Source organism: Scyliorhinus canicula, chromosome 2, assembly GCF_902713615.1.
Source record: "Scyliorhinus canicula chromosome 2, sScyCan1.1, whole genome shotgun sequence".
Lineage (NCBI taxonomy): Eukaryota > Metazoa > Chordata > Chondrichthyes > Carcharhiniformes > Scyliorhinidae > Scyliorhinus > Scyliorhinus canicula.
Window position 1 is genome coordinate 972318 of NC_052147.1, and position 20598 is coordinate 992915.

Consider the following 20598-nt stretch of genomic DNA (forward strand, 5'->3'; position numbering starts at 1 on the left):
AGAGAGCGAGAGAGAGCGAGAGAGAGCGAGAGAGAGCGAGAGAGAGCGAGAGAGGGGGCGGCGGGAGATTTACCAGATCGGTCGCAGGATGAAGGGGTTTTAGCTCCAAGTTTAGTTTTGGAAAAGTTGGGATTGTTCTCCTTGGAGTAAGGGTGATTGAGGGGAAGATTTGATCGCGGTGCGGGGTTTGGATAAGATAGAGAAGGAAAAGCTGTTCACATTAGCTTTTTAAAAATTCATTTTTACAGAATGGGGGTGTCGTTGGCTAGACCTGCATTTATTGCCACAGTTACCCTTCAGAAGGTGGGGGTGAGCTGCCTTCCTGAGCCGCTGCAGTCCATGAGGTGTAGGTACACCCACTGTGCTGTTAGGGAGGGAGTTCCAGGATTTTGACCCAGTGACAGTGAAGGAACGGCCGATATATTTCCCAGTCAGGGTGGGGAGTGACTTGGAGGGGAACCTCCAGGTGGTGGGGTTCCCAGGTATCTGCTGCCCTTGTCCTTCTAGATGGTAGCGGTCGTGGGTTTGGAAGGTGCTGCCTGAGGAGCCTTGGTGAGTTGCTGCAGTGCATCTTGTAGATGATACACACGGCTGCCACTGTTTGTTGGTGGTGGAGGGTTTGAATGTTTGCGAAAGGGGTAGCAATCAAGCGGCTGCTTTGTCCTGGATGGTGTCGAGTTTCTTGAGTGTTGTTGGAGCTGCGCTCATCCAGGCAAGTGGAGAATATTCCCTCACACCCCTGACCTTGTGCCTTGTAGATGGTGGACAGGCTTTGGGGAATCAGGAGGTGAGTTATTTACCGCAGGATTCCCAGCCTTTGACCTGCTCTGGTAGCCACAGTATTAACGCGGCTGGATCCAGTTCAGGTTAGAACATAGAACATAGAACAGTACAGCACAGAACAGGCCCTTCGGCCCTCGATGTTGTGCCGAACAATGATCACCCTACTCAAACTCACGTAACCCGTATACCCGTAACCCAACAATCCCCCCATTAATCTTACACTACGGGCAATTTAGCATGGCCAATCCACCTAACCCGCACATCTTTGGACTGTGGGAGGAAACCGGAGCACCCGGAGGAAACCCACGCACACACGGGGAGGACGTGCAGACTCCACACAGACAGTGACCCAGCCAGGAATCGAACCTGGGACCCTGGAGCTGTGAAGCATTGATGCTAACCACCATGCTACCGTGAGGCCCATTAGCGCGAATGTTACACCTGTTTTAATTTAAAATTCCCAGCATCCGCAGTATTTTCCTTTTAGGCCAGATTGGGAAACTTACCGTATGTAACAATAAGAAGAAAGAATGGTATATTTGTGATCAGTTTCAGGATTGACTGAGTGTAGGAGTACTCCCGAGACGGAAAGGCAAGGATAGCTGCCTGAGCCTGGCTGGGTGGAATATCCGGCTTTTCCTGAAAAACTGACATGGGAGAACAAAATTATAATCAATTACATCACAGCTACAAAGTAGGCCGCAGATGACCCTTGAACTGAATCTTTGTTCAATGTAATGATTAAAAACTGATTAAAAATCAATGGACAGGAAGTATTGTTGTAACCCTCTCGAAATTCCAGCTCTGATTGGCTGAAGCAGAAAAATCTGGAATTAAAATATAAAATAACATTGACAACAATTAATTACCTTGGATCAGCTGATGTGTATTTTATTAAGCCCACAGTTTTATGGAGATGGTGGTGAGCGAGGCGGTAATGCGGCTGCATCAGTGACCCAGAGGCTAGCATACAGCTGCAGAGTTCACAATCAGGCTTACCTGGACAGCAAATCCAGTGAAGGAATAAAATCAAGTCAACTGTGCAAGTTAATATATGCACAGTACATCTCCGTGAACCAGAGCCACACTCATTATTGTTGCTCAATATTGTGGAATATAGTTGGTCTAACCCAGTCTAATTTTCCTTTACATTGACGGTGACCCACTCTGGTACTTTGTACAATCCAAGCTGCAGCGATTGGATTGATCACAATCTCAAAGATTCAGGGAAACAGTGAAGGGATTTGAGGGAAAATCAGGAAAATGGGGCCGACGTATAGATCAGGCATTATCTACCTGAAAAAGTTCAAGGGGCTGAATGGTCTGCTCCTGTCCTGTGTTTCTCACTGTCCTGTGTTTCTCACTGTCCTGTGATTCTCACTCTGTCCTGTGATTCTCACTCTGCCCTGTGTTTCTCACTCTGTCCTGTGTTTCTCATTCTGTCCTGTGTTTCTCACTCTGTCCTGTGTTTCTCACTCTGTCCTGTGATTCTCACTCTCTCCTCTGATTCTCACTCTGTCCTGTGTTTCTCACTCTGTCCTGTGTTTCTCACTCTGTCCTGTGTTTCTCACTCTGTCCTGTGTTTCTCACGGTCCTGTGATTCTCACTCTGTCCTGTGTTTCTCACTCTGTCCTGTGTTTCTCACTCTGTCCTGTGACTCTCACTCTGTCCTGTGACTCTCACTCTGTCCTGTGATTCTCACTCTGTCCTGTCCTGTGATTCTCACTCTGTTCTGTGTTTCTCACTCTGTCCTGTGACTCTCAATCTGTCTTGTGACTCTCACTCTGTCCTGTGTTTCTCACTCTGTCCTGTGTTTCTCTCACTCTGTCCTGTGTTTCTCACTCTGTCCTGTGTTTCACACTCTGTCCTGTGATTCCCACTCTATCCTGTGTTTCTCACTCTGTACTGTGTTTCTCACTGTCCTGTGTTTCTCACTCTGTCCTGTGATTCTCATTCTGTCCTGCGTTTCTCACTCTGTCCTGTGATTCTCACTCTGTCCTATGTTTCTCACTCTGTCCTGTGTTTCTCAATCTGTCTTGTGACTCTCACTCTGTCCTGTGATTATCACTCTGTCCTGTGTTTCTCTCACTCTGTCCTGTGTTTCTCACTCTGTCCTGTGTTTCTCACTGTCCTGTGATTCCCACTCTATCCTCTGTTTCTCACTCTATCCTCTGTTTCTCACTCTGTACTGTGTTTCTCACTGTCCTGTGTTTCTCACTCTGTCCTGTGATTCTCATTCTGTCCTGCGTTTCTCACTCTGTCCTGTGATTCTCACTCTGTCCTATGTTTCTCACTCTGTCCTGTGTTTCTCACTGTCCTGTGATTCTCACTCTGTCCTGTCCTGTGATTCTCACTCTGTTCTGTGTTTCTCACTCTGTCCTGTGACTCTCACTCTGTCCTGTGATTATCACTCTGTCCTGTGTTTCTCTCACTCTGTCCTGTATTTCTCACTCTGTCCTGTGTTTCTCACTCTGTCCTGTGATTCCCACTCTATCCTCTGTTTCTCACTCTATCCTCTGTTTCTCACTCTGTACTGTGTTTCTCACTGTCCTGTGTTTCTCACTCTGTCCTGTGATTCTCATTCTGTCCTGCGTTTCTCACTCCGTCCTGTGTTTCTCACTCTGTCCTGTGTTTCTCACTCTGTCCTGTGTTTCTCACTCTGTCCTGTGTTTCTCACTCTGTCCTGTGTTTCTCACTCTGTCCTGTGTTTCTCACTCTGTCCTGTGACTGTCACTCTGTCCTGTGTTTCTCACTCTGTCCTGTGTTTCTCACTCTGTCCTGTGTTTCTCACTCTGTCCTGTGTTTCTCACTGTCCTGTGATTCTCACTTTGTCCTGTGTTTCTCACTCTGTCCTGTGTTTCTCACTCTGTCCTGTGGCTCTCACTGTCCTGTGTTTCTCACACTGTCCTGTATTTCTCACTGTCCTGTGATTCTCACTCTGTCCTGTGTTTCTCACTCTGTCCTGTGATTCTCACTCTGTCCTGTGTTTCTCACTCTCCTGTATTTCTCACTCTGTCCTGTGATTCTCACTCTGTCCTGTGACTCTCACTCTGTCCTGTGACTCTCACTCTGTCCTGTGTTTCTCACTCTGTCCTGTGTTTCTCACTCTGTCCTGTGACTGTCACTTTGTCCTGTGTTTCTCACTCTGTCCTGTGTTTCTCACTCTGTCCTGTGTTTCTCACTCTGTCCTGTGTTTCTCACTCTGTCCTGTCACTGTCACTTTGTACTGTGTTTCTCACTCTGTCCTGTGTTTCTCACTCTGTCCTGTGTTTCTCACTCTGTCCTGTGTTTCTCACTCTGTCCTGTGTTTCTCTCACTCTGTCCTGTGTTTCTCACTCTGTCCTGTGTTTCTCACTCTGTCCTGTGATTCCCACTCTATCCTCTGTTTCTCACTCTATCCTCTGTTTCTCACTCTGTACTGTGTTTCTCACTGTCCTGTGTTTCTCACTCTGTCCTGTGATTCTCATTCTGTCCTGCGTTTCTCACTCTGTCCTGTGATTCTCACTCTGTCCTATGTTTCTCACTCTGTCTTGTGTTTCTCACTGTCCTGTGATTCTCACTCTGTCCTGTCCTGTGATTCTCACTCTGTTCTGTGTTTCTCACTCTGTCCTGTGACTCTCACTCTGTCCTGTGATTATCACTCTGTCCTGTGTTTCTCTCACTCTGTCCTGTATTTCTCACTCTGTCCTGTGTTTCTCACTCTGTCCTGTGATTCCCACTCTATCCTCTGTTTCTCACTCTATCCTCTGTTTCTCACTCTGTACTGTGTTTCTCACTGTCCTGTGTTTCTCACTCTGTCCTGTGATTCTCATTCTGTCCTGCGTTTCTCACTCCTTCCTGTGTTTCTCACTCTGTCCTGTGTTTCTCACTCTGTCCTGTGTTTCTCACTCTGTCCTGTGTTTCTCACTCTGTCCTGTGTTTCTCACTCTGTCCTGTGTTTCTCACTCTGTCCTGTGACTCTCACTCTGTCCTGTGTTTCTCACTCTGTCCTGTGTTTCTCACTCTGTCCTGTGTTTCTCACTGTCCTGTGATTCTCACTTTGTCCTGTGTTTCTCACTCTGTCCTGTGTTTCTCACTCTGTCCTGTGGCTCTCACTGTCCTGTGTTTCTCACACTGTCCTGTATTTCTCACTGTCCTGTGATTCTCACTCTGTCCTGTGTTTCTCACTCTGTCCTGTGTTTTTCACCCTGTCCTGTGATTCTCACTCTGTCCTGTGTTTCTCACTCTCCTGTGTTTCTCACTCTGTCCTGTGATTCTCACTCTGTCCTGTGACTCTCACTCTGTCCTGTGACTCTCACTCTGTCCTGTGTTTCTCACTCTGTCCTGTGTTTCTCACTCTGTCCTGTGACTGTCACTTTGTCCTGTGTTTCTCACTCTGTCCTGTGTTTCTCACTCTGTCCTGTGTTTCTCACTCTGTCCTGTGTTTCTCACTCTGTCCTGTCACTGTCACTTTGTACTGTGTTTCTCACTCTGTCCTGTGTTTCTCACTCTGTCCTGTGTTTCTCACTCTGTCCTGTGTTTCTCACTCTGTCCTGTGTTTCTCACTCTGTCCTGTGTTTCTCACTCTGTCCTGTGTTTCTCACTCTGTCCTGTGATTCTCACTCTGTCCTGTGATTCTCACTCTGTCCTGTGTTTCTCACTCTGTCCTGTGATTCCCACTCTATCCTCTGTTTCTCACTCTATCCTCTGTTTCTCACTCTGTACTGTGTTTCTCACTGTCCTGTGTTTCTCACTCTGTCCTGTGATTCTCATTCTGTCCTGCGTTTCTCACTCCGTCCTGTGTTTCTCACTCTGTCCTGTGTTTCTCACTCTGTCCTGTGTTTCTCACTCTGTCCTGTGTTTCTCACTCTGTCCTGTGTTTCTCACTCTGTCCTGTGCTTCTCACTCTGTCCTGTGTTTCTCACTCTGTCCTGTGACTGTCACTCTGTCCTGTGTTTCTCACTCTGTCCTGTGTTTCTCACTCTGTCCTGTGTTTCTCACTGTCCTGTGATTCTCACTTTGTCCTGTGTTTCTCACTCTGTCCTGTGGCTCTCACTGTCCTGTGTTTCTCACACTGTCCTGTATTTCTCACTGTCCTGTGATTCTCACTCTGTCCTGTGTTTCTCACTCTGTCCTGTGTTTTTCACTCTGTCCTGTGATTCTCACTCTGTCCTGTGTTTCTCACTCTCCTGTGTTTCTCACTCTGTCCTGTGATTCTCACTCTGTCCTGTGACTCTCACTCTGTCCTGTGACTCTCACTCTGTCCTGTGTTTCTCACTCTGTCCTGTGTTTCTCACTCTGTCCTGTGACTGTCACTTTGTCCTGTGTTTCTCACTCTGTCCTGTGTTTCTCACTCTGTCCTGTGTTTCTCACTCTGTCCTGTGTTTCTCACTCTGTCCTGTCACTGTCACTTTGTACTGTGTTTCTCACTCTGTCCTGTGTTTCTCACTCTGTCCTGTGTTTCTCACTCTGTCCTGTGTTTCTCACTCTGTCCTGTGTTTCTCACTCTGTCCTGTGTTTCTCACTCTGTCCTGTGTTTCTCACTCTGTCCTGTGATTCTCACTCTGTCCTGTGATTCTCACTCTGTCCTGTGTTTCTCACTCTGTCCTGTGTTTCTCACTCTGTCCTGTGTTTCTCACTCTGTCCTGTGTTTGTCACTCTGTCCTGTGGCTCTCACTGTCCTGTGTTTCTCACTCTGTCCTGTGTTTCTCACTCTGTCCTGTGGCTCTCACTGTCCTGTGTTTCTCACTCTGTCCTGTGTTTCTCACTCTGTCCTGTGATCATAGTTTTGAAGCAAAGGATGACTCCATTTTTTTGTTACGGTACCCTGGTGGTGCTCCTGCTGGCTTTGTGGTGCCTCCCGGGCACCTTGGCAATGCCGGAATGACGCTGCCAAGGTGCCCATGTTTCAGGGGATGGCCGGGAGCCACCCAGGGGCCTCCAATGGCCGGGAAACCCCCCCCCCCCCCCCGGCTGCAGGTCTATGTTTATGTGCACCAGTATTGCACGGCACCCGGCTGGGGCTCCCTGGGCGGCACGGTAGCACAATGGTTAGCACTGTGGCTTCACAGCTCCAGGGTCCAAGGTTCGATTCCCCGCTGGGTCACTGTCTGTGCGGAGTCTGCACGTTCTCCCCGTGTCTGCGTGGGTTTCCTCCGGGTGCTCCGGTTTCCTCCCACAGTCCCAAAAGATGTGCTGTTAGGTGAATTGGACATTCTGAATTCTCCGTCTGTGACCCGAACAGGCGCCGGAATGTGGCGACTAGGGGCTTTTCACAGTAACTTTATTGCAGTGTTAATGTTAGCCTACTTGTGACAATGAAGATTATTATTCAATAGGGAGTCCTTCTCATTGGACGATATGGAGATTGGCCTTAATTTGTGATTAATGGTGTCTCGCCACACCACGGTGGGATCGAGGTCACGCCAACGGGAATGGGCTGGTTCGATCAGAAACCGATCGGGGCCTGGCCTGGATCCCGATATCTCCCTCTTCTGTGATGTACCCGGCCCCGATCCACGGCAGGTGTCATGTCCCGTTAAATCACGGCCAATATCTTCATCACGTTTTCCTCTCACTCAGGTTTCTATTACTTGGAACTGTTTATCGTCAACACATTCCGAGAGGCTGCAATGTGATAGTGTCTCCAGCACTGTGACGGCGGGAAAGAGCGACAGGAAAACTGCAGGATGAGGACCAAATCTAAATCAGCTCACAACTCCATCCACAACATTTAATCGTGAACATGTTCTGTACAGAATTTGACACACTCCTTACCCAGGATGACAAGAATGAAAAGCACGGTTGCCACGGCAGCAGTACCATAAAACATGACGTTGATGTGGTAAGTCAGCTGATCGAGGTCATCCACATTTGGTACAATCATGGGAGGAATGAGAAAGCCCAGAGCGACTCCCATCTGCCGAGAGACAGAATAGAGACAAATGTAATGAATAAATAACCAGTCACAGGTTACAGTGACTTTACTTACTGCTGACTCACGTTGCTGACAAGAGGTAATAGGAGGGATAAGAGGGAGCCATGACCACCGGATAGAAGCAAATTACTGCGGATGCTGGAATCTGAAACAAAATGCTGGAAAATCTCAGCAAGTCCGGCAGCGTCTACAGATGCTGAGATTTTCCAGCATTTTCTCTTTCGAGCCATGACCACCATTCTCCGGTCCCTGAGCCACGTGGTCCCGGCTTCACCGATATTCCCCGATCCACCACATAAACTTCACCGATATTCCCCCATCCACCATATAAACTTCACCGATATTCCCCATCCACCGTATAAACTTCACCGATATTCCCCGATGCACCGTATAAACTTCACCGATATTCCCCCATCCACCATATAAACTTCACCGATATTCCCCATCCACCGTATAAACTCACCGATATTCCCCATCCACCATATAAACTTCACCGATATTCCCCATCCACCATATAAACTTCACCGATATTCCCCGATGCACAGTATAAACTTCACCGATATTCCCCACCCACCGTATAAACTTCACCGATATTCCCCATCCACCATATAAACTCACCGATATTCCCCATCCACCATATAAACTTCACCGATATTCCCCCATCCACCGTATAAACTTCACCGATATTCCCCGATGCACAGTATAAACTCACCGATATTCCCCGATCCACCGTATAAACTTCACCGATATTCCCCATCCACCACATAAACTTCACCGATATTCCCCATCCGCCATATAAACTTCACCGATATTCCCCCATCCACCATATAAACTTCACCGATATTCCCCATCCACCATATAAACTTCACCGATATTCCCCGATCCACCATATAAACTTCACCGATATTCCCCATCCACCATATAAACTTCACCGATATTCCCCCATCCACCATATAAACTTCACCGATATTCCCCATCCACCATATAAACTTCACCGATATTCCCCCATCCACCATATAAACTTCACCGATATTCCCCATCCACCATATAAACTTCACCGATATTCCCCATCCACCGTATAAACTTCACCGATATTCCCCATCCACCGTATAAACTTCACCGATATTCCCCATCCACCATATAAACTTCACCGATATTCCCCATCCACCGTATAAACTTCACCGATATTCCCCGATGCACCGTATAAACTTCACCGATATTCCCCATCCACCATATAAACTTCACCGATATTCCCCATCCACCATATAAACTTCACCGATATTCCCCATCCACCGTATAAACTTCACCGATATTCCCCATCCACCATATAAACTTCACCGATATTCCCCATCCACCGTATAAACTTCACCGATATTCCCCGATGCACCGTATAAACTTCACCGATATTCCCCATCCACCGTATAAACTTCACCGATATTCCCCATCCACCACATAAACTTCACCGATATTCCCCATCCGCCATATAAACTTCACCGATATTCCCCCATCCACCATATAAACTTCACCGATATTCCCCATCCACCATATAAACTTCACCGATATTCCCCATCCACCATATAAACTTCACCGATATTCCCCCATCCACCATATAAACTTCACCGATATTCCCCATTCACCGTATAAACTTCACCGATATTCCCCATCCACCACATAAACTTCACCGATATTCCCCATCCGCCATATAAACTTCACCGATATTCCCCATCCTCCATATAAACTTCACCGATATTCCCCCATCCACCATATAAACTTCACCGATATTCCCCATCCGCCATATAAACTTCACCGATATTCCCCACCCACCGTATAAACTTCACCGATATTCCCCATCCACCATATAAACTTCACCGATATTCCCCATCCACCATATAAACTTCACCGATATTCCCCATCCACCGTATAAACTTCACCGATATTCCCCATCCACCGTATAAACTTCACCGATATTCCCCATTCACCGTATAAACTTCACCGATATTCCCCGATCCACCATATAAACTTCACCGATATTCCCCATCCACCACATAAACTTCACCGATATTCCCCATCCGCCATATAAACTTCACCGATATTCCCCGATGCACCGTATAAACTTCACCGATATTCCCCATCCACCATATAAACTTCACCGATATTCCCCCATCCACCATATAAACTTCACCGATATTCCCCATCCACCATATAAACTTCACCGATATTCCCCATTCACCGTATAAACTTCACCGATATTCCCCATCCACCATATAAACTTCACCGATATTCCCCATCCACCGTATAAACTCACCGATATTCCCCGATCCACCATATAAACTTCACCGATATTCCCCATCCACCATATAAACTTCACCGATATTCCCCATCCACCGTATAAACTTCACTGATATTCCCCATCCACCGTATAAACTTCACCGATATTCCCCATCCACCGTATAAACTTCACTGATATTCCCCATTCACCGTATAAACTTCACCGATATTCCCCATCCACCGTATAAACTTCACCGATATTCCCCGATCCACCATATAAACTTCACCGATATTCCCCATCCACCATATAAACTTCACCGATATTCCCCATCCACCATATAAACTTCACCGATATTCCCCATCCACCGTATAAACTTCACCGATATTCCCCATCCACCGTATAAACTTCACTGATATTCCCCATCCACCGTATAAACTTCACCGATATTCCCCATCCACCGTATAAACTTCACTGATATTCCCCATTCACCGTATAAACTTCACCGATATTCCCCATCCACCGTATAAACTTCACCGATATTCCCCGATCCACCATATAAACTTCACCGATATTCCCCATCCACCATATAAACTTCACCGATATTCCCCATCCACCATATAAACTTCACCGATATTCCCCATCCGCCGTATAAACTTCACCGATATTCCCCATCCACCGTATAAACTCACCGATATTCCCCATCCACCGTATAAACTTCACCGATATTCCCCATCCACCGTATAAACTTCACCGATATTCCCCATCCACCGTATAAACTTCACCGATATTCCCCATCCACCGTATAAACTCACCGATATTCCCCATCCACCGTATAAACTTCACCGATATTCCCCATCCACCGTATAAACTTCACCGATATTCCCCATCCACCGTATAAACTCACCGATATTCCCCATCCACCGTATAAACTTCACCGATATTCCCCCATCCACCATATAAACTTCACCGATATTCCCCATCCACCATATAAACTTCACCGATATTCCCCGATCCACACTTCACCGATATTCCCCATCCACCATATAAACTTCACCGATATTCCCCCATCCACCGTATAAACTTCACCGATATTCCCCATCCACCGTATAAACTTCACCGATATTCCCCCATCCACCGTATAAACTTCACCGATATTCCCCCATCCACTGTATAAATTGCATTTGTGAGTTAGAAAAGAGCTCCTCAAAACAGTCCCAGGATCAATGTTCTTGAACCTCCCCAGCTAGGTTAGATATATCAGCAGTGGCGATGGTTTAGCTTCGCGTGTAATGGTAAAGAACAGCAGCGTTTCAGCTCCCTACACTATCCAATTGGCCTTGCTAAAAAACAGAAATGTGGACGTTAAACAAGGGCAAAGTGAATTCAGCTCCACACACGTTGGGCGCGATTCTCCGACCCCCACGCCGGGTGGGAGAATCGCGGGAGTGCCGGGCGATTCACGCCACGCCGCCCTGGCACCCGCACGCGATTCCCCCCCCCCCCCCCCCAAAACGGCATGTCGCGTTTTCCGACAGGCCGCTCGGTGAATCGCCGTTCCGGTCGAGCGGCGATTCTCCGGCCCGCATGGGTCAAGCTTCGTGCCTAATCCGACCGGTTCACGCCGACGCCAACCACACCTGGTCGCTGCCGGCGTGAACAGCGCGCGAACGCTGCGTGTGGGACCTGTGGGGGACGGAGGGAGAATCCAGCACCAGGGGGGGGGGGTGCTCAGGAGGGGTCTGGCCCGCGATCGGTGCCCACTGATCATCGGGCCAGCGTTTCTGAAAGACGCACTCTTTTCCCTCTGCTGCCCCGCAAGATCAATCCTCCATGTCTTGCGGGGCGGCGGAGGGGAGGACGGTGACGTCATTTAGGCACCGCCGGCCGCGTCATTCAGGCGGAGTCGCTTTGACGCTGGCACCAAGGCCCGGGGTGCGAGAGTGACGCGCCGCCGCTCCTAGCCCCCCGGGGGTGGGAGAATAGGGGGCGAGGAGCGGCCTCCAACGCCGGAGTGAAACACTCCGGTTTTTACTCCGGCGTCGGCACTTTGTCTCCCTTTGGGAGAATCGCGCCCCTAGTCTGCCATGGACCCCAACTCAATCAAAACCTTCAGGAGAAAAGGAGGGAAGTTTAGTGGGGAAACGAGAACTGCTGGTGAAGAATTACAACCTTGTAATTGTCGATTATCTTGAACCGCACACTTAATGTTGTGTGAATGTCACCATCCCATGATTCTAACTGCTTGTGAACATTGATAGGGGTCACTGAGCTGGAACTCACTAGTTTATCATTAGGAAAGATCTGAAAACAGTGGATCAGTAACTACAGAGTTGGACTTGGGTCACAGTTAACATTCAGACACCCAGAATGTTGATGATGAGGTTAAATTAATAAGAATTTTACAGACTGGATGCCCACAGCATGTCTGCCAATGTCTGAAGAAAGGTTAACTTGTATTTTCCCGTCACAATCTCCAACCCCAGTTTGCTGCAAGTTTGCTGTATTCCATCTTCACTGAGGTCACTCCGCTTACAATGGCAAAGTAACAATTGGAAACAGGAAACTTTCACCAAAGCAAAATATTGAAAAAGATGAAATCGAGAAAATAAAATCAAAAAAATAAAGGTAAAGAAATGGCAGTGATAAAGAGAAGGAAGAGTATTGGAGTTAAAGCAGGAAGATTGTTTTCCAGACTGTGGGGGTTTTAACATTCATATGAAATTAAAAATTGACGTGAATTAGGAACAGTTAGCAGCTGTTCTAGAGGCCAATGATTTGGAAGAATATCTACCTCGTACATCATGGAATAAATTTAATCTTGGCGGGGGGGGCCTTTGTGCCTCAATGCAAGCGAGGATGGGGGGCAGGGGGTTGGGTAACCCTGTTGCCCGCGTGGTTGTGGTGGGGAGGGGGACCCCTCAGTGTTGGAGGATTGGGGTGTCCCTCTAGAAAAAAAGTAAAAGTAAATGTGATGTGAGAATTGTTTTTCACACAGCGAGTGGTTAGGGTCTGGAATGTACTGTCTGTGAGTGTGGTGGAGGCAGATTCACACAGCGAGTGGTTAGGATCTGGAATGTACTGTCTGTGAGTGTGGTGGAGACAGATTCACACAGCGAGTGGTTAGGATCTGGAATGTACTGTCTGAGAGTGTGGTGGAGACAGATTCACACAGCGAGTGGTTAGGATCTGGAATGTACTGTCTGTGAGTGTGGTGGAGGCAGATTCACACAGCGAGTGGTTAGGGTCTGGAATGTACTGTCTGTGAGTGTGGTGGAGGCAGATTCACACAGCGAGTGGTTAGGGTCTGGAATGTACTGTCTGTGAGTGTGGTGGAGGCAGATTCACACAGCGAGTGGTTAGGGTCTGGAATGTACTGTCTGTGAGTGTGGTGGAGACAGATTCACACAGCGAGTGGTTAGGATCTGGAATGTACTGTCTGAGAGTGAGAGACAGATTCACACAGCGAGTGGTTAGGGTCTGGAATGTACTGTCTGAGAGTGTGGTGGAGGCAGATTCACACAGCGAGTGGTTAGGATCCGGAATGTACTGTCTGTGAGTGTGGTGGAGACAGATTCACACAGTGAGTGGTTAGGATCTGGAATGTACTGTCTGTGAGTGTGGTGGAGGCAGATTCACACAGCAAGTGGTTAGGGTCTGGAATGTACTGTCTGTGAGTGTGGTGGAGGCTGATTCACACAGCGAGTGGTTAGGATCTGGAATGTACTGTCTGTGAGTGTGGTGGAGGCAGATTCACACAGTGAGTGGTTAGGGTCTGGAATGTACTGTCTGTGAGTGTGGTGGAGACAGAGTCACACAGCGCGTGGTTAGGATCTGGAATGTACTGTCTGTGAGTGTGGTGGAGGCTGATTCACACAGCGAGTGGTTAGGATCTGGAATATACTGTCTGTGAGTGTGGTGGAGGCAGATTCACACAGCGAGTGGTTAGGGTCTGGAATGTACTGTATGTGAGTGTGGTGGAGACAGATTCACACAGCGAGTGGTTAGGATCTGGAATGCACTGTCTGTGAGTGAGGGGGACAGATTCACACAGCGAGTGGTTAGGATCCGGAATGTACTGTCTGTGAGTGTGGTGGAGGCAGATTCACACAGCGAGTGGTTAGGGTCTGGAATGTACTGTCTGTGAGTGTGGTGGAAACAGATTCACACAGCGAGTGGTTAGGATCTGGAATGTACTGTCTGTGAGTGTGGTGGAGGCAGATTCACACAGCGAGTGGTTAGGATCTGGAATGTACTGTCTGTGAGTGTGGTGGAGGCAGATTCACACAGCGAGTGGTTAGGATCTGGAATGTACTGTCTGTGAGTGTGGTGGAGACAGAGTCACACAGCGAGTGGTTAGGATCTGGAATGTACTGTCTGTGAGTGTGGTGGAGGCTGATTCACACAGCGAGTGGTTAGGATCCGACTAGGTCACTGAATATATATGCAAGGCTGAGTTGGGCAGATTTTTGATTCACAAGGGAGTCAAGGGTCCGAAGTTGTGCAGGTTGTGTGGATTGGCCATGCTAAATTGCCCTTAGTGTCCAAAAAGGTGAGGTGGTTGTGGGGATGGGGTTGAGATTTGAACTTAAGTAGGGTGCTCTTTCCAAGGGCCGGTGCAGGCTCGAGGGGCCAAATGATCTCCTTCTGCACCGCAATTGTATGGAGGAGACAGGAAAGTGGAGTTAAGACCATGTCAGATGACCTGAGGAAGGAGCAGTGCTCCGAAAGCTCGTGTTTGAAACAAACATGTTGGACTTTAACCTGGTGTTGCAAAACTTCTTACTGTGATCTTATTGAATGGTGGAGCAGGCTCGAGGGGCCGAATGGTCTTCACTCCTCGCTCCTATTTCGGCACAAGTCCCCAATGTTAGTAATTAGGAGTTTGCAGTGGTGAGTGAAGTATGGCAGCGCAGACGCATGGAGAAAATCACTCCTCTACTCTCCCCATTCAATAACTGACTCTAGTACATCCCACTCACAGAGCATTCCCTTTGCTCTGTGTCTTTGCAGCCCTGCAGAAACTTCAAAAAGAATGTGTACCTGTAACATGTTGTGTTGATGCTGCTCAATAAATACAGTCAGTGTGTTTATGTGGGCGCAGTAACAGCTAATTCGCACAGTTGCATTCCACAAATGCCGAACGGGAGACAAACATACAAACAAGATTTACTGGTCCATCCAGGGTTGTAACTTAGTGGTTTACAACAGAGAGACTGCCACCCCACCTGGAGACAGATAACAGCGTGGGCAATTACAGGGAAAATTCCTCTTCTCCCCCTTACGTTACTGAAAGTGGTTCCAGAGATCACTGTAACCCAAGTTAATTCATCTCCAACCAGAACTGGAAGGAATTCAGTGTTGACCCACCTGTGACACGGGAACACTATTCCCTGGTAGAACATCAGAACATACAGCCTAGATTAGTTATGGGAATAGTTATCTCGATTTATATAGATACAATATATTATTTAATATTTTATTTATATAAATTAGATTATTTCTGTATTACCTGTGAAAACTGTGTTTTTTTCTTTGTTGGCTTTGTGGGATGTGGGTTTCGCTGGATCAGCATTTACTGCCCATCCCCCAGACCCATCCCCGAGGGGCATTTACTGCCCATCCCCCAGGCCCATCCCCCAGGGGCATTTACTGCCCATCCCCGAGGGGCATTTACTGCCCATCCCCCAGACCCATCCCCCAGGAGCATTTACTGCCCATCCCCCAGACCCATCCCCGAGGGGCATTTACTGCCCATCCCCCAGGGGCATTTACTGCCCATCCCCGAGGGGCATTTACTGCCCGTCCCCGAGGGGCATTTACTGCCCGTCCCCCAGGGGCATTTACTGCCCATCCCCCAGGGGCATTTACTGCCCATCCCCGAGGGGCATTTACTGCCCATCCCCCAGGGGCATTTACTGCCCATCCCCGAGGCCCATCCCCGAGGGGCACTTACTGCCCAACCCCCAGGGGCATTTACTGCCCATCCCCGAGGGGCATTTACTGCCCATCCCCCAGGGGCATTTACTGCCCAACCCCCAGGGGCATTTACTGCCCATCCCCGAGGGGCATTTACTGCCCATCCCCCAGGGGCATTTACTGCCCATCCCCGAGGGGCATTTACTGCCCATCCCCCAGGGGCATTTACTGCCCATCCCCCAGGGGCATTTACTGCCCATCCCCGAGGGCATTTCAGAGTCAACCACATCGCTGTGGGTCTGGAGTCACATGTAGATCAGAGTCACAGGTAAGGACGGCAGATTTCCTTCCCCAAAGGACATTAATGAACCAGATGGGTTTTTACCACATTCAGCGATGGTTTCATGGCCATTGTTAGACTTTTAATTCCAGATTTTATTACTGAATTCAAATTTCACCGTCTGCCTGGTGGGATTTGAACCTGTTCCTCAGAACATGCTAAATTGCCTGTAGTGTTCTAAAAAGTAAGGTTAAGGGGGAGTTGTTGGGTTACGGGTATAGGGTGGATACGTGAGTTTGAGAAGGGTGATCATTGCTCGGCACAACATCGAGGGCCGAAGGGCCTGTTCTGTGCTGTACTGTTCTAAATTCTAAACATTACCCTGGGTCTCTGGATTAGTAGCCCAGTGACAACCCCACTATGCCACTGCCTCCCCTTGCTCTGTCATTTAATTAGTCGCCACAAAAAACTGTAGTCCCTTCATTGTCTGATAAACTTAATCACATTCCTTTTATGTCTTTGATTCCCCAAAGTATAGACACCCAATGGTTTGAGCTTAACAAATATTATAAATAATCGAGGCGAAGATCGGGCAAAACAGCTTCGGCTGCAGAATATACCAGTTTGTAGATATTGAGACTGTCCCACACAAACACATCTGCAGCGCGTAGCTGCATCTGAAACCTGTGCTCCGGGTGTGAGTCAGAGATAGTGACAGGGAAGGGGAGCAGCATCGGAACTCTGTTCACATTCCATAGCGAGGTTCAGAACAGGATTGTTGTCACTGATAACAAGGTAAACCCAGATGAGTTGGAGAACAAAGAAGCACAGAAACCAATCATTTCAGCAGGGTACACGATGTTGTGTTATGTACTCTGGGATAACACAGGCTGCAACTCGATGCAGCTTTGACCAAAATATACTCCAGACTTTGAAGTAAGTTCAATGTGATTTATTGAACCATTAGCACAGTTATCTATGAGTTTGACTCTCCTGCTAATCTTGCTATAGTAACTCAGTCTAACTAACCAGTCTGCTCTAAGCCACGTGGTGAGTGTGATGCTTCTGATCTGCCCCTGTCCTACTCTCTAAGTGTCGCCTATGGAAAGGGACAGAGCATGTGGGCCCTGTCCTTGTATATGGGTTGTGTAAATACCCCCTTGTGGTAGTGTCACCTCTGGGTGTCTTGACTGCCCATTGGTCGTGTCCTATTCTAAGTGTTCATTAGCTGTATGTCTCTGGTGCTCCCACTAGTGTTTACTTAGTTGTAGTGTATTTACATTAACCCCTTGTGTATTTACAGTGATGTATATCACCACACACTGAACAGAGGAATTGGAGAAGGAGATGGCCATTCAGCCCCTCGATCCGCCATTTGAGAAGATTGTGTCTGGTCTGATTGTGTCTTGAATTCACCTCCCAGTCTAACACCCATAACCCTTCATTTGTTGAACCGAAATCTGTCAAACTCAACCTTGAACAAATTGAATGGCTGGGCTGGGCTGGGCTGGGCTGGGCTGGGCTGGGCCCCCCCCCCCCCCCGCCCCCCCGGCGGCAGAGGCAGCTCGCCATTGGCGAGGTTGTTGGTGATCTGTACACCTAAAAACTTGAAGCTCTCGACCCTTTCTACTTTGTTCCCATTGATGTAGACGGGGCATGTTCCCCACTACGCTATACGCGCTAGTTACTTTCTCTGCGCCGGCCCCACGCAACATGGCGGAGAGCTACAGGGGCCCGACGCGGAGGAACATAGGACCCCACGGGGATAAGCCTGCCCGCCGATCGGTATGGCCCCGATCGCGGGCCAGGCCACCGTGGAGGCCCCCCTCCCCCCCCCCAACCAGGCCGCCACCCGCAACATGAACGCCGAGGTCCCGCCGGGTAGGACCACACGAGAACGGCGGCGGCGGGACTCGACCTAACTCGGCGGGCGCTCGACCCATCACACGGGGAGAATCGCCGGGGGGGGGGGGGGGGGCGCTTTCAACGGCTCCTGACCGGCGCAGTGCCGACCGCGCCAGCTCCAATTCTCTGGTCATCGGAGAATCGGCAGACCGGCGTTGGAGCGGCATTGCGTGAATCGCACCCCCCCCCGCCGGCGATTCTCCGCCCGCCCCCTGTTCGGTAGAGTTGTCTGGATTCTGGTGTGTTTTGCAGAAAAACCAGGTTTCCTGCTTGACTGCACACGTGGCCCAGAAGGTTCCCTGGCAGTACTCACATTCACCAATAGGGAAGGTTTCCACTTTGGATGTGATAGCACTGGGAAAGGGTGCAGAGGAGATTTACCAGGATGTTGCCTGGGCCGGAGAGTGTTAGTTATAAAGAGAGGTTGGATCGACTGAGGTTGTTTTCCTTGGAGCAGAGGAGACTGAGGGAGGACAGGACTGAGATGTATAAAATTATGAGGGGCAGAGATAGAGTAGACAGGAAGCAATTTATCTCCTTGGTGGAGGGATTAATGACCAGGGGGAACAGATTTAAGGTGAGGGGCAGGAGGTTTAGAGGGGATGTGAGGGAAAACCTTTCCACCCAGAGGGTGGTGGGAGTCTGGAACTCGCTGCCTGAAAGGGGGTTGGAGGCAGAGACCCTCAGAACATTAAGAAGTATTGAGATGTGTCATTGTGATCCCAGGGCAGACACGGCTCTGGGCCAAGGCTGGGAAATGGGATTAGAATAGTTAGGTAGTTGTTTTGGACTGGTGCAGACTCGATGGGCTGAAGGGCCTTTGCCGTTCTGTATGATTCTGTGAATGTGTAGCTGATACTTACAGCAGACAAACCTGACATGTTTGTGCTTTGTTACCAGAAAACTTTCACAAATCCGACATTCTTACCCAGTCCCAGGTGGCACAGGTGATTCCTGGTTCTGAGCATGGCGTCATTCGCATTCTGCAGAAAGCTGCTGATGAGAGGACATTGTGGCCCACACCTCCACCAACTCCACAATTCAGCAGACAACGGGCTTCCTAAAGATAAGGTTCAGGTGTTTGAACTGAGGCAGGGCTGACCGATAGTCACCTGCAAATTCCAAGATAGCGCCGGAGATCTGTGTCCAGCATATCCTCTATCTCTGTCTTTTACTCTCATTCCATGCTTCTTAAACTTCATTCTAACTCTTTTAAACTCTTTAACAATGTTATTATTGATCTTTTCCCTACACCTTGCTATAACTGTAACATTATATTCTGCAGTCTCTCCTCCCTTCCCTATGTACGGTATGCAATGTCTGTACAGCATGCAAGAAACAATACTTCACTGTATACTAATACATCTGACAATAATAAATCAAATCAAATCAAAAAGAATGTTCTGGATCATCACTGTGTGCTCAGCCTTACATAACCTTGCACTGCAGAGGGGATGTCTTGTGTGATGGAGGCATTGAGGAGGTACTGAGATAGCGATGAGGATGGTCAATGGGTCGGCTACCAAGACCCAGAATGTTGATTGGCTTCATGCAGAGGCCTTTTTAAAGAACAATGCAGTAGACAGGCTCGTGGCAATCCGGGAGCAAACAGATTGCAGGCAGCTGCCAAGCCATTTCCTTCACCATCAGGTTTTCCATCCTCTGCTGATTGGAAAATGGCAGCAGCTTTATGGTAACAGACATCCTGCGGGATTCTCCATGGGCGGGATCCTCCACTCTGTTGGCATCGCACCCAACCCCGCGCGTTTACTGATGGGGTGGGGGTAGCCACAAAGGGAAGCCCCATTTGCCATCTGGTGGGACGGAGAATCCGGCTGCCGGCGGGGGGGGGGGGGGGGGGGGGGGGGGGGCGCCCTGCACCGGGAAACGGGGCATCCGGGACGGAGAATCCGGCTGCCGGCGGGGGGGGGGGGGGGGGGGGGCGCCCTGCACCGGGAAACGGGACGGAGAATCCGGCCCGTTATATTTACTCAAATATTCCCTGGTTTAGAATGGCTGAATTAAAATGCAGTACTGAACATCTGTCCTGCTGCTGCGTGATCTTCACAGGTCCCAAACTGGACCACGAATCCTGGCAAAGGCCTCATTCTCCCCAAACCTCGGGAATCTGGAAGTAGCATTGGGATTTTTCCCAGCCCACCCCCTCACAGTCTGTACAGACGGCAATTGCAGGGCCAATGAAGTCTAACCTCGGCAGGGGTACATCCTCAAAGCAGCTCCAAACGGCAGAGAGCTTTCAGGCAAGACCACGGCGTCCACAGGGAGGAGCAACATAGGAACATGATTGCGATCGCTCCATCGGGCACTAACCCGGGAAGACTGTTTCCTACATGGGATGGTCATTCCATACCGCAAACCCGGGACGGCCGCTCCGTACAGTAAACCCGGGGCGGCCGCTCCGTACAGTAAACCCGGGGCGGCCGCTCCGTACAGTAAACCCCGGGGTGGCCGCTCCGTACAGTAAACCCCGGGGCGGCCGCTCCGTACAGTAAACCCCGGGACGGCCGC

General features: G+C 49.1%; 1 protein-coding gene across 1 annotated transcript in view; it reads right to left on the bottom strand.

The window, feature by feature from the left end:
- The window catches only part of LOC119962483 (feline leukemia virus subgroup C receptor-related protein 1-like), a 104930-nt gene extending 85885 nt beyond the window's left edge, over positions 1 to 19045 (bottom strand). Inside the window, exons 1-3 of the mRNA XM_038790427.1 lie at positions 18998 to 19045; positions 7540 to 7681; positions 1290 to 1430 (exon numbers count right to left, since the gene is read on the bottom strand). Of these exons, the coding sequence (XP_038646355.1) occupies positions 1290 to 1430; positions 7540 to 7681; positions 18998 to 19045 (331 nt within the window). The remainder of the gene's footprint in view (positions 1 to 1289; positions 1431 to 7539; positions 7682 to 18997) is intronic.
- Between the last annotated feature and the right edge of the window lie 1553 nt (positions 19046 to 20598).